Genomic DNA, 12,058 nt, shown 5'->3' with positions numbered 1-12,058 from the left:
ACAAAAGCAACAACTACAGTGCCTGGCGAGGTGGTGCCTTTAATCCCAGCACTTGAGAGACAGAGGCAGGCAGATCTGTATGAGTTTGCGGTCAGCAAATTTATGCATCTTAAAGTTAAGCTGTTTCCAATGTAAATGTATCAAATGTAAATATATCAAATGTATCAATCTATTTAATGTATCAAGTCTATTTAAATAGATTGAATCTTAAATGCATCAAATCCATTTATTTACCTCGTTGCTTTATACCTACATAAAACATTACTGGCAACTAGAGTTGCCAATAAAACAGTACACTTGTGTAGAAACCAAACACAACCAATCAACAAGAAAACGGTTTATAAATGAGAGAACGAAGCACTCCTGCTTTTTATTTTGAGATGCCTGTTCTGTGTCTCATCCTCCCCAGAGGTGAGATCATGGGTGTGCAGGGCACCATGTGTCCCCAATGGTGGGCTCACAGGTGTGCAGCACAGACTGCTCTTCACCTTTTTTTGTCACTTAAAAATTACTTATTATTAAAATTACTTAACTATTAATACACACATTGATGTGTATGTGTGTGATGTGTGGGCATACATGTGATGTCAGAGGGCAACTCTATACCTCCTTGCTCCCTTGGGTGGGGCCCCAAGGAATGAACTTGGGTCATCTGGTTTGAACAGCAGCTGCCTTAACCACTGAGCCATCTCACCCGCCCCTCATCTCCTGCTTTTCTGAGCAAGTGTGTCTCACAGAAGTGTTGGGTGACCTGTGAAGAAGGAACAGTCACCTCTCTTGTGGGTTTGGTCTAACACTTTCATTACGTTATTTGGGTTCCCAAAATTGCACAAGAATCTGAATGTAAGATGCTGAAAGCCCCTGTCCCCAGTTGGTTCTGATTTGAAAATAAAGTTGCCAGTGGCCAATGGCTAGGCAAAGAGACAGAGGCAGGACTTTAGGAATCACAGGCAAGGGGACCAAGGAGAAAGGAGAATCACCATGCTGGGAAAGGAATGAGATCCAGGCTTGAGAGCTGCAGGAGAGAGAGCACACCAATCATGTAAGAGCCTAGGGAGAATGGCCCCAGGACTCCCTCCACCCACTCCCCCGTTTGGTCTAGGGTAGCAAAGATGGACTATAGATTTTAGGAAGTAATAACTTAGGAGTATTGGAGGGGAGGCATTAGCAATGTGGAAGTGTGGGAGTAGCTCAGTCATTGAACTGTTTAAGGCATATTAAATAGAAGGCTCTGTGTGTGTGTGTGTGTGTGTGTGTGTGTGTGTGTGTGTGTGTCTTTCATTCGGGAATTCAGAGCACTGGGGCCGGTAGCAAGGAACTCATTTGAGTAGCTTTAATCAACTACAGCAACACACCTCCACAGCCCCTAATGAATTAAGCAAAAACTGCTACTGTCACACACACACACACACACACAAAACACCCTGCCTCTTGGTTGAGGCCCCTGGGACCCTAGCACCATTTATGACTGTTTACAAAGCTTCTCCTCACAGCTAAGTCAACTTAAGGAAATGTAGAGGCCAGAGGAGAAAAGGAAGCAACACCGGGGTGAATCAGCAGGCTACACACTGTAGACAACCCTGCAAGATAAAAACTATCTGGTTTCCTTAGCAAACAAAATACAAGGGAAGATTAAAGAAAAAAAATGAGAAGTATCAGGAACTGGAGATTAAAAATAGGGACAGAGGAGCTGTCCTTGCCAACGGTCGGGGCCAACTAATTTGTATCTGTTTTCTTAAACCTATAAAAGGCTTAACGCATTGTGGGGGGCTGGGAGACGGCTCTGTCAGGAAGTAGTTCCTTTGCAAGCGAGAGGACCTGAGTTCACTCTCCAGAGCCCACATAAAGAGCCAGGTGAGGCCCACCATGTGTTTTCTTCGGTTGGTGGTTTAATCCCAGGGAATTCTGAGGGTTAGTTCAGATTGTTGGCTCTAGCTGCATAAGTAGCAGAGAATGGCCTAGTCTAGTCTGTCATCAGTGGGAGGAGAAGCCCTTGATCCTGTGACAGTTCTATGCCCCAGTATAAGGGAATGCCAGGGCCATGAAGCAGCAGTGGGTGGGTTGGGGAGCAAGGGGAGGAGGGAGGGGGATATGGGCTTTTGGAGGGGAAACCAGGAAAGGAGATAACATTTGAAATGTAAATAAAGAAAATAGCTAATAAAAATAAATAAATACAGACAGACAGACATAAAGAAAAAAAAAGAGGGCTGGTGAGATGGCTCAGCAGTTAAGAGCACCGACTGCTTTTCCAAAGGTCCTGTGTTCAAATCCCAGCAACCACATGGTGGCTTACAACCATCCGTAACCAAAATCTGATGCCCTCTTCTGGAGTGTCTGAAGACAGCTACAGTGTACACACATATAATAAATAAATAAATAAATAAATAAATAAATAAATAAATAAATCTTCAAAAAAAGAAAAAAAGAAAAAAAAAAAGAGCCAGGTGAAAACATTGTGTGTTTTTCTCATTGTTTCATAGGAAGATACTTGGTGACAGATACACCTAACACAAAATGTGCAACAAGTGGTGGATAGGTCTTGATGGAAAAACTCATAAAATAACTGTATTTTATATAGCTAATAGGCTAAAAAGTATTTCGTCCTCATAGTCTTAGGTCATTAAATATGTTGTGTTATGATATATCATTAAATATATTGTGTAATGCTCAAAATTAACCAATAAGCCCTACCTGCCCAAGGACCCAGTAACTTCTTGGAATGCTGGGAATTGTAGTTCTTTGGAAAATAACAACGCCCCTTGGGAAAGTACAGTGGCCTGTAGGTTTGGTCTTATAAACCCCTGCAACACTTGTCTTGGGGGATTTATCTGGGAAATTCCAGGAAATGGTCCTGACCAAAGTCCATCTCTTGGTCAGTATTTAATATCTACTATAACTTTTTTCAAATCTGGCTGAAAATGGTGGAATTGGTTTTCTCTGGTGAATCTCGGGATTATCAGTTTGTATCCACTATATATAAAATTATGGTTAGATGCAGTCACTGGAGTAAAAAGGACACAGGTGTAGTAGTGTGTATATATAATCCTAGATCTGGGCAGGTGATAGATAGAGATAGGTGAATCCCTGGGGCTCACTGACCAGACAGTATAGCCCAGTTGGTGAATTTCATGCCAAGTAAGAGACTCTGCCTCAAAAGATGAGGTAGATGGTATTGGTGTCCAGGCGTTGCCTCACAAACAGACCTATTTCAGTTTAGATAGGGATAGTTCATTGAGCATATGCCCCAGGACTGATTGATCAGTGCCAAGATTCGGGCTCGGGAACTCAACTGTGGCATTGAGTTAAGATCTTATAGGGTTTTTAAGCCTAAAATCAACAAACAACATCTATGCCAAGTTATGCCACCTATCTGGATTTAGGAATAGGGGGTTTCCTTTGGAACATGTCCTTGCTGTACACTTATCTTGCTCCCATTGGTTGGGGTATTCAACTGTGGCAGGGGACTTGTCTAATATTCATGTCTTAACTTGCCAGCCAGGATGTCTGTTACCCATGTGCATTTCTCTTTCTGCCAAGTAGGATGTCAGTTTCCAGGGAGGTCTTGGGAAATTAAACTTTACTCGACCCCTAGTCAAAATGGAAGTCTTATTCCGAATAGTTTCTTATACTGGTGCAGGTGTCTCTCTGATGTTGGGGTCTGTCCCAGGAGCAGCTTATGAATGCAAATATCATAAAAGCTTATACACAGGTGCAGGAAGTGCTGCTGGATGGGTGGTTCAGGTCCAAGCTTATTATGGGTAATAACTACAAAAAGCAGTTATACTGACTACTATCGTGACTGCTTTCCTAGGGCACAAAACGTAACAGAATATGTAATCAACTTAGACATGAAAAAGTTTCCTAGTAACAGCAGAAACAACACAGGAGAAAGTTTCCTTATAATATTAGTAACAGCATAAAATGTTAACATTCCACCTAGGCCTTAACATTTTACCTAGATCTTAATAGATGGTGTCTGAGGAAGACACCTCTGACTTCGTCAAACTCACACAAGCACACACACACACACACACACACACACACACACCAAGAATGGTTCCTGTCCAGTGATTTAGGACCACTCTGTGCATTAGATTGTTTGTCCTGTTGTAGAGTTCTGTCTTCTATTCCCTAAGAGTTCCCACCCCAGGTGTACTCCCTGACCATAAAAGAGGAATAAATAGACACGATAGTGAGACCAGAAAGAGACCAGAAAGAGCCAGGTAATGCACCTCCAGTCTCCTGGCTTCTTAGCTCATGACCTCTGGCACAGCTCCGTTTCCAGGCTGGGGATGCCCTCAGATCTTCTGAGCTCCACCCCTAACTTGCTAGATACCTTTGTGCCTTGGTACATGCAGGACCCTGTGCCTGGACCATCCCTTGTGGGGAGCCTCATCCATGGAATCCCTGTCCTCTAGAACTCCAGGAAGTGCTGAGACCGTGTCACTGGATGGTCAGAAGTTAAGACTGGGCTGCGTGGACATGTATGCACTGAGGGGACACTCAGCTCTTCAGAGGAAACTGGGGGTGGGGGGGGCAAGCAAAAGTGCTCTCTCTTTCTCTCTCCTTCTCCCTTTCTGCCTACAGATTAGGATGTAGCTCTCAGCTATTGCTCCAGCACCTGCCTGCATGTTGTCATGCTGCCAGCCGTGATGATAATGGACTAAGCCTCTGAAACTGTAAGCCAGGCCCAGTTAAATGCTTTCTTTTATAACAGTTGCCTTGGTCATGGTGTCTCTTCACTCACAGCAATAGAACATGGACTAAGGCAGGGTGAATCTTGGTGGAATCTTACTTTAGTTTGTGGCTGAGATCTTATGAGGGGGGAGTAGATGTTGTTTACATTTCCCCAGGGAAGGTGATTCTTGAAACACACCAGAGATTGGCTGTTTCCCTATCCCCTGCTGATTGGGGTAATAGACACAGTTAACCCTTGCTGAGGACTTCTGTGTATCTGGACCCTGGATTGTAGGGAACCACCTTTAGCCCCGGGATAAACTTGCTTATCACCAATAGCCCCACCTTACAGATGCATGGTATGAAGCACAGAAAAGTTACAGGCCTGAGCGAACACACAGCAAATGGGAACTCTGGCACTGATCAGTATCCTTACCTGCTGCCTTACACAATAGAGTTGTGTTCTGGTGGCATGCCAGCCTCCTAAGAAGCCGCTGTCCTCCATTCTGGGGGAGGCTGGGACCAGTGGAGATGGCAGAAACCCTGACTACAGCGTCAGGGTAATGACCCCCCAAGTGAGGCTCTGCAAGGAGATAGAACAACCTAAAAGACTGCCTGGCGCCAGCAATGCAGGGCCACCCATGCCAGCCTTGCGGGAAGGCAGCTGACCTTTACTGTAGAAACCTCCTTTCCTTCCTCCCTCCCTCATGCCCTTCTCCCTCCTTGAATCACAGCGCCTACCCTAGTCCTGATTGTTGCTCAATCCAGGAGCACAGTTCCTGTGGGCTGAGCCTGACTGGCTTGGTCATCTCTTTTCTGCACTTCAAGGGAAAATCAAGATCTTGCACAAGGTCCCCTCCGGCTGGCTGCTGGCAAAGGAAAGGTGCCATGGGACCTCTTCACCAGTTTCTCCTGCTGCTGATCACAGGTGGGACCACAGGAGGGACCTGCCTTCAGCAACACTGCCTTTTCCTCACCTTCCTTGAGCAGATGGCTGGGGTGTGGGGGCGGGGTGGCATGGAGGGGGAACTGTAATGGAGGCTGGAGTCCTGGTACACTCCAGGGTCCTGCTTTGACTCTGCTTTTCTTCCCCACTGGCTCATGTTCTTCACACATCCTCCCCGAAATTAATACTCACCTATAGGAAGGGTAACAAGGGCAGCTGGAATTAATCACTGAAGGAGCTGTGAGAGTGGCACTAGTTATGAGGTAGGGGACTCGTTAAGACACTGCCAAGAGCCCTTAAACACTCAAGAAGCACTTAAACCATAAGTGGAGGGGCAGAATGGGAGAGAAGAGAGAAAGGCAGACTAGGATTTGCGTCTTCCTGGAGCTCCTCCCAGATTCGACCACAGCGCTCTGTGGGAGCTGAGGATGCTGTAGGCTTTATCAGTGTATCCTCACCTGTAATGGACTGACTCGTTCCAGTGTGGCCTGGGTGCCTCCTGTTCCTGCAAAGCCATGGACAAACCCAGGTAGGAGAAGAGGCTGCCCTGCATCTTGTCCCTGCAGCATCTCAGCTGGAAGTGGAAGGAGAGGTAGGGAACCTTAGCCTGTCTCTAGGCAGACTGAGGTCTCTAGCTCTGAAAGGCAGGCCATCAGCTCCCTAATTCCCCCTTTCATGTTCCCATCTCAGTAATAGCTGGAGACAAGATGCAAGAGGTAGAAAGTTTGGCTGAACCCTTGTCCCCCTGCCCTGGCCATAACTTGGGTGCTCCAATGCCATGTCCTCTACCCCCAAAAGGATCCCCAAAATAGCAGTCTCATGTCTCCCCTCAAAATAGCCCTGAGACAAGTCCTTCTTAAAAGAGGAACAGAGCCACAGAAATAGGGAAGCTGAGTTCAAACTTAGGAAAGAGGCATTAAGTATGGATGACTGAGGAGCAGACAGTAAGGTAGGATCAAGGAGGGGGCCATCCCAACCCTCAGGGAACCAGCTTGAGCTCCAAGGATCCATTAACCTTGCTCTCCCGAGATGAAGAGGGCAAAATAGACATCCTGTTCCCATAAGACCAGACGGAAGATGTCTTAAATAGAACCAGAGGGATTTCAAGAGCAAGACACGTCTTAGCCAGCAGGATACTTGACTTGCAAGCATGAGGATCTGTGACTGGATTCACAGGACGCACGAGAAAAGCCAGTTACAGTGTCACATGCCTGTCTCCCAAGAACAGAGACACGAGAGGCAGAGATAGTCAGATCCCTAGGAGCACACAGGCCGGCTTGGTCCACGGTGTGAATTTCTATACTGTGTTAGTTATTGTTTGGTTGCTGTGAGAAAACATCTTAACAAAAGCAGCTCAGCAAAGGAAGGGTCCATTTTGGCTTGTAGCATCGGGGATACACTCCATCCTGGAGGGGACACATGGTGGCCAGAGGCAGCTGTACATTGCACGCTCAGTCAGGAAGCTGAGAGATACACGCAGCCTCTGGTTTCTCTTTGTCCTTTAGACATAGCTAGGGATTTTGGCCCACGAATGTTACTGCCCATAGGTCAGGGTGGATCTTCTTACACAAAAGAACTGAGTCCAGATATTCTCTCATTCATGTTCCTATAGGCTAACCTGACCTAGAAAATCCCTCACAGGCAAGCTCACAGGTTTGCCCCTAGATGATTCTAGAGCCCGTCAGGGAGTCAGTCATTAACCATCTTGCACACGCATGAGATATTCTGTTTCCAACAAAAAGTGGAAGGTACCCAAGAACCAGAGCTTATCCTCATAACCATGCACACGCTGTGCTCACTGTGCTCCTGGAACTGCTTCCAAGCAAGTGGCTGTCTCCTCTGCAGCGCTGTCCCAAGCCCTCAACACCACGGTGCTGCAGGGCATGGCTGGCCAGTCCTTGAGGGTGTCATGTACTTATGACGCCTTGAAGCACTGGGGGAGACGGAAGGCCTGGTGTCGGCAGCTGGGTGAGGAGGGCCCATGCCAGCGTGTGGTGAGCACACACGGTGTGTGGCTGCTGGCCTTCCTGAAGAAGCGGAATGGGAGCACAGTCATCGCAGATGACACCCTTGCTGGAACCGTCACCATCACTCTGAAGAACCTCCAAGCCGGTGACGCTGGCCTTTACCAGTGTCAGAGCCTCCGAGGGCGAGAGGCTGAGGTCCTGCAGAAGGTCCTGGTGGAGGTGCTAGAGGGTGAGTACACAGTAGCTGGGTGCACCTTTGGCTGGTCCTTGGGCCAGGTCTTATTGTTGTGGGACTTTTTCAGGGGGACATAAATAAATGCCCATCCCAGATAAGCCATCACAAATAGGTATAAGAAATGATTCAGTCCAGGTCTAGCTTAGTGAATTTGTGAGTATACTGGGGCTACTTGTAGGTGCCTGGCAATGGTTTATTTACAGGTAACTCAAAAACAACTGTGTCATCTAAAAGAAACATCATCCCAGCATGTATTATGAATAAAAAAAAAAAACAGCAACCTTTGTGCTCCCCGCATCCCTGGGGCTCCCTGCATCCCTGGGGCTTCCTGCATTCCCTGGGGCTCCCTGCATCCCTGAGGCTCCCTGCATCCCTGGGGCTCCCTGCATCCCTGGGGCTCCCTGCATCCCTGGGGCTCCCTGCATCCCTGAGGCTCCCTGCATCCCTGGGGCTCCCTGCATTCCCTGGAGCTTCCCACATCCCTAGGGCTCCTTGTATCCCTGGGGCTCCCTGCATCCCTGGGGCTCCCTACATCCTTGGAGCTCCTGAGCATCTTGCAGGTCCTAGTTAGAGTCTCCTCTTCTGACAACTGTAATGACAGATATAATCTTGGGGTATGTGTATAAATCCTATAAAGTTCTACGAGGTACCTGAGCCTTGTATGCTTTCCTTACTCTTTGAGTTATATGGCCTTCTCTCCTCCCCTGGCCTTCTCTCCTCCCCCCATGAGGACATGTTTCAGTTCAGAGGAAATTGTTTTACAGCACCCAAGTTCAGGCATATATGTGAAGGGCTATCACCATCTCCCTGCTCTTAGGAAAATATACTGCATGGATCCCATGGTCCTAGAATACTCACTGTATCATGACTCTAGCACACTCACTGTACGTGGGAGCTAAACTCCAGTGTGCCCTCTTCAAGGCACGCCATACTGCCCAGTACAGAGCTGTCCCATCTGCTGGAAGGGCATCTTTCTTTAGTTTATATCAAGACACTGGGTTAGTCCCAGCCTTGTGTCCTTGAACCAGCTAATCTAATTGGCATCCCATTAGTATGTGAGCACTGTGTGTGTGGTTCTTAAAGAGTAGTAGATCAACCCATCCACTCGTTAACCTGGTGCAGAAAAAACACCTCTTGATTGTACCGGGCAATGTGCTGTCTGTCTCTCTACCAGCCTCCCTTGCCTCATCTCTCAAAGGAGATCCTGGGGTACGGCTGTTACCTAACATATACAGACTCCATCCTAAGCACCCCAGAAGAATAGATTTGAAGAGAAATGGTGGTGTCTTTCGGATGCTCTGAACTGAGTTGTGGTGAGGAGAGAGGAGCAGGCCCCTTAAAAAGGAGTCCAGACTTCTGCCTAGTCTACAGGACTAGCAGAGGCCCATAGGCAAGCTGCTTCCAGACTCTGGGTCTCTGCCCACACTGTGGCCTCTACAATGGAATTGAATATCTAGACTCAGTATTTGTCTGAGGTGGGGAGACTGTAGGTTTTAATAAACCCTACCTCCACCACCCTCCTAAAGAGGGGTCCAAGAGATATAACTTCTTGGGGTCTGGTTCAATAGACTTGACCCAGCCCTATACCCCATACTTTACATAACATTTTCATATGGTTTGGTGGTAGTGCCAGTAGTGTAAAGTTTTGGGTTGTTTTCTTTTGTTTTGGGACAGGCTAATGGAGCACTCTCCATCCTCTTGTCTCAGTTCCTTAGTGCTGAGGTCACCATGCCTGACTTGCAGAAGATTTTCAGGCCTCCCAATATTCATTCGCTCTTCATGGGCAAGCAATAAGATGAGAATTGCTGTGAGAGTTGATGCCAGTCGGGTGCCAGGTACTAGGCTGAGTTCTAACCTGGCCACCGTTAAGGAGGTGCTCCCAGCAGCCCCTCTTATGTATGAGTCAGGGTCTTATGTAGTCCAGCCTGGCCTCAAACTCAATCTCTAGCAGAGGGTGACCTTGAACTTCTGATCTTCCTATCTTTTCCAAGTGCTAGGTTCACAGGAACCCTGTGTCATCATTCCTGACTCTTGTGTTAGGGATCAAACCTAGGGCTTTATGCACAGTAGGCAAGCATTCTATCAACTGAGCTACATGTCCAGCCCTCCCTGGTGTCCTCCCTCCTGCCTCTGCCTCCCCTCCCCACTACCGCTACCGGCTACCTACAGCAAAGGATAGGGAATCGACCAGAGGCTAATGACCTGATTTACACAAGACTGGAACCCTGAGGATTTCACTGCATATGCAGGGTCTCTCCCCTCCACCACCAGCAGTGGCCTAAATGGATAGAGGGCTGTGACCTCAATGTTTGTCTATCACAGACCCTCTAGATGACCAAGATGCCGGAGATCTCTGGGTCCCCGAGGAGTCAGAGAGTTTCGAGGGTGCCCAAGTGGAACACAGCACCTCCAGGTACAGTAGTGGTCCCTTCTTAGACCCCTGGCAGTGACTGCGGATGGAGGTCCCAGGGCAAACAGATCAGCAAAGGACAAGATATAGCCTTGTCTAAGTACCCCTTCTACCCACTAGCATATTGATGTTTTGGGGCTAGATATTGAGAAATTGGAGCCCTTTGTAGCAACTCACAAAAGTACATTCAGGGATCCCACAGGTCCCTAAAATTCAGCAATAAATCTCAGTACTTTAGCTTAAAACTGAAGCCCCACTTCTTTGGAAGGACCAGAATCTATTCTGGATGGTCCATTCTGATGCACAAATATAGAAGTGTGTTGGACAACCCCTGAGTACTTGTTCAGCCCCATACCTGTGCACCAACCACATCACCACAGAATCCTATGCAGAAGAGCTCATTGGGGAAGTAGATCCTAAAATTGACAACCGAGTCCCCTGAGACACATGAAGCCCCTCCCCGAACTCCTAGGAATTCCTGGATTCTCCCTATTCCTTCTCCACAGGCAGGTTTCATCCTGTGGGTCATCTCTAGCCTACCATCTTCCTCCTCTTTCCAAGGAATCAAGAGACCTCCTTCCCACCCACCTCCATTCTTCTCCTCCTGGCCTGTGTTCTCCTGAGCAAGTTTCTTGCAGCCAGCATCCTCTGGGCTGTGGCCAGGGGCAGGCAGAAGCCGGAAACACCTGTGGTCAGAGGGCTGGACTGTGGCCAAGATGCTGGGCACCAACTTCAGATCCTCACTGGTGAGTGGGGCAAGCCAAGGGGGACATTGGGCATGGATGGGGGGAGCGATGGGAGCCTTGAGAGGTATCTGTTGCAGGACCCGGAGGTACGTGAGAGAATTCTGAGTGGGAGGAGAACTACAGCTTAAGTCCAGCCAGGAGTCAATCCAGCCTGCATGCTCTCCCCTCCTCCAGCAAGACTTCTGTTTCTGCTACTTTTGCTTCAGAGGCTGCCTCTGCCTCAAGCCCACCTATCCTGGGAGCAGGAATACTGGTGTGTACATCTGTATTGAGTGGGGAAGACAGCTGGATGGTTGTCTGTCAACTTCTGCACTTTGGACATTAAACATTCTCCACACACCAACCCAGGACTGCCTACTCTTTTAGATGGTTCTGTGTGGGTCTATGTTCTGCCCCACTGCTGAGGTGTTGGGTACAGCTGCTGGGGAGGTGAAACCCAGGGAGTGCTTGCCTGTGTCTCCCCGTTCTACCCCCTTGGGCTTTAGGGAAGTGCTGAGACACCACTCAGGGAGTGGGAGAATGCAGTCTGAGATGTAGCAGGTCGAAGTTGGGGTTCTCTGACTCCTGGGAATCCAGTCGCCACTGAGGTGCCACAGAGGAGTTGGGAATGAAGGAATGGGAGTCCATGGGCCCTTGATGAGGCTGGGACCCTTGGGGGCCCACAGGCTGAGAACAACAATAAACATGGGGCTGGGGGAACAGGGAATTCTGGCTTAGATGTCAGTGAAAGTCCTTAGCTTAGCAGCAGTTGTTTGGAAGCACATAGAGGCCTTCTGTGGAAGATTTAGGCAGTGTCTTTGTAGTCAAAGGCTTTCTCCGTGCTCCCAATGGTGCTTCTCAATGAAAGAGACAGTCCATGTTTATCCATACTGTTTATTGACTGTTCGTTGTGGAAAATAGATGCATACCAACTCCTCAGGGTGGACCAGAGATTAAATACCTTTTGCAGAAAGGAATATCTGTAGTAGTAGTAAGCCGGCCCACGGCCTACATGAACCAGGTATTCCTGGAAGGCAGGCTGGGGCTGAAAAAGAGAAAGACTAGCCGGCGAGAAAATAATGAAGCCAAGACAAGTTT

General features: G+C 48.1%; 1 protein-coding gene across 2 annotated transcripts; it reads left to right on the top strand.

Moving 5' to 3' along the window:
* The first annotated feature begins 5,444 nt into the window (after nucleotides 1-5,444).
* Nucleotides 5,445-11,311, top strand: Trem2 (triggering receptor expressed on myeloid cells 2). Of its 2 annotated transcripts, none has more exons than XM_021149763.2 (5): nucleotides 5,445-5,605; nucleotides 7,469-7,819; nucleotides 10,148-10,238; nucleotides 10,742-10,981; nucleotides 11,059-11,311. In XM_021149763.2, the coding sequence occupies exons 1-5, from the start codon at nucleotides 5,566-5,568 to the stop codon at nucleotides 11,084-11,086; spliced, it is 750 nt and encodes a 249-aa protein (XP_021005422.1). In that variant the 5' UTR covers nucleotides 5,445-5,565; the 3' UTR covers nucleotides 11,087-11,311. The 2 variants fall into 2 exon arrangements, with proteins under 2 accessions (XP_021005422.1, XP_021005423.1); XM_021149764.2 differs by having other exon boundaries at nucleotides 5,448-5,605; nucleotides 10,797-10,981.
* The last annotated feature ends 747 nt before the right edge of the window (nucleotides 11,312-12,058 follow it).

This window comes from Mus caroli, unplaced genomic scaffold, assembly GCF_978045245.1.
Source record: "Mus caroli unplaced genomic scaffold, Mus_caroli_1 scaffold_18, whole genome shotgun sequence".
Lineage (NCBI taxonomy): Eukaryota > Metazoa > Chordata > Mammalia > Rodentia > Muridae > Mus > Mus caroli.
This window is presented reverse-complemented; position numbering and strand designations above follow the sequence as displayed.

Coding starts and splice junctions, on each gene's coding strand:
- Trem2 (XM_021149763.2), top strand. CDS start 5,566: ATGGGACCTCTTCACCAGTTTCTCCTGCTGCTGATCACAG. Junction 5,606..7,468: donor TCTCCTGCTGCTGATCACAG/GTGGGACCACAG, acceptor TCTCCTCTGCAG/CGCTGTCCCAAGCCCTCAAC. Junction 10,982..11,058: donor CCAACTTCAGATCCTCACTG/GTGAGTGGGGCA, acceptor TATCTGTTGCAG/GACCCGGAGGTACGTGAGAG.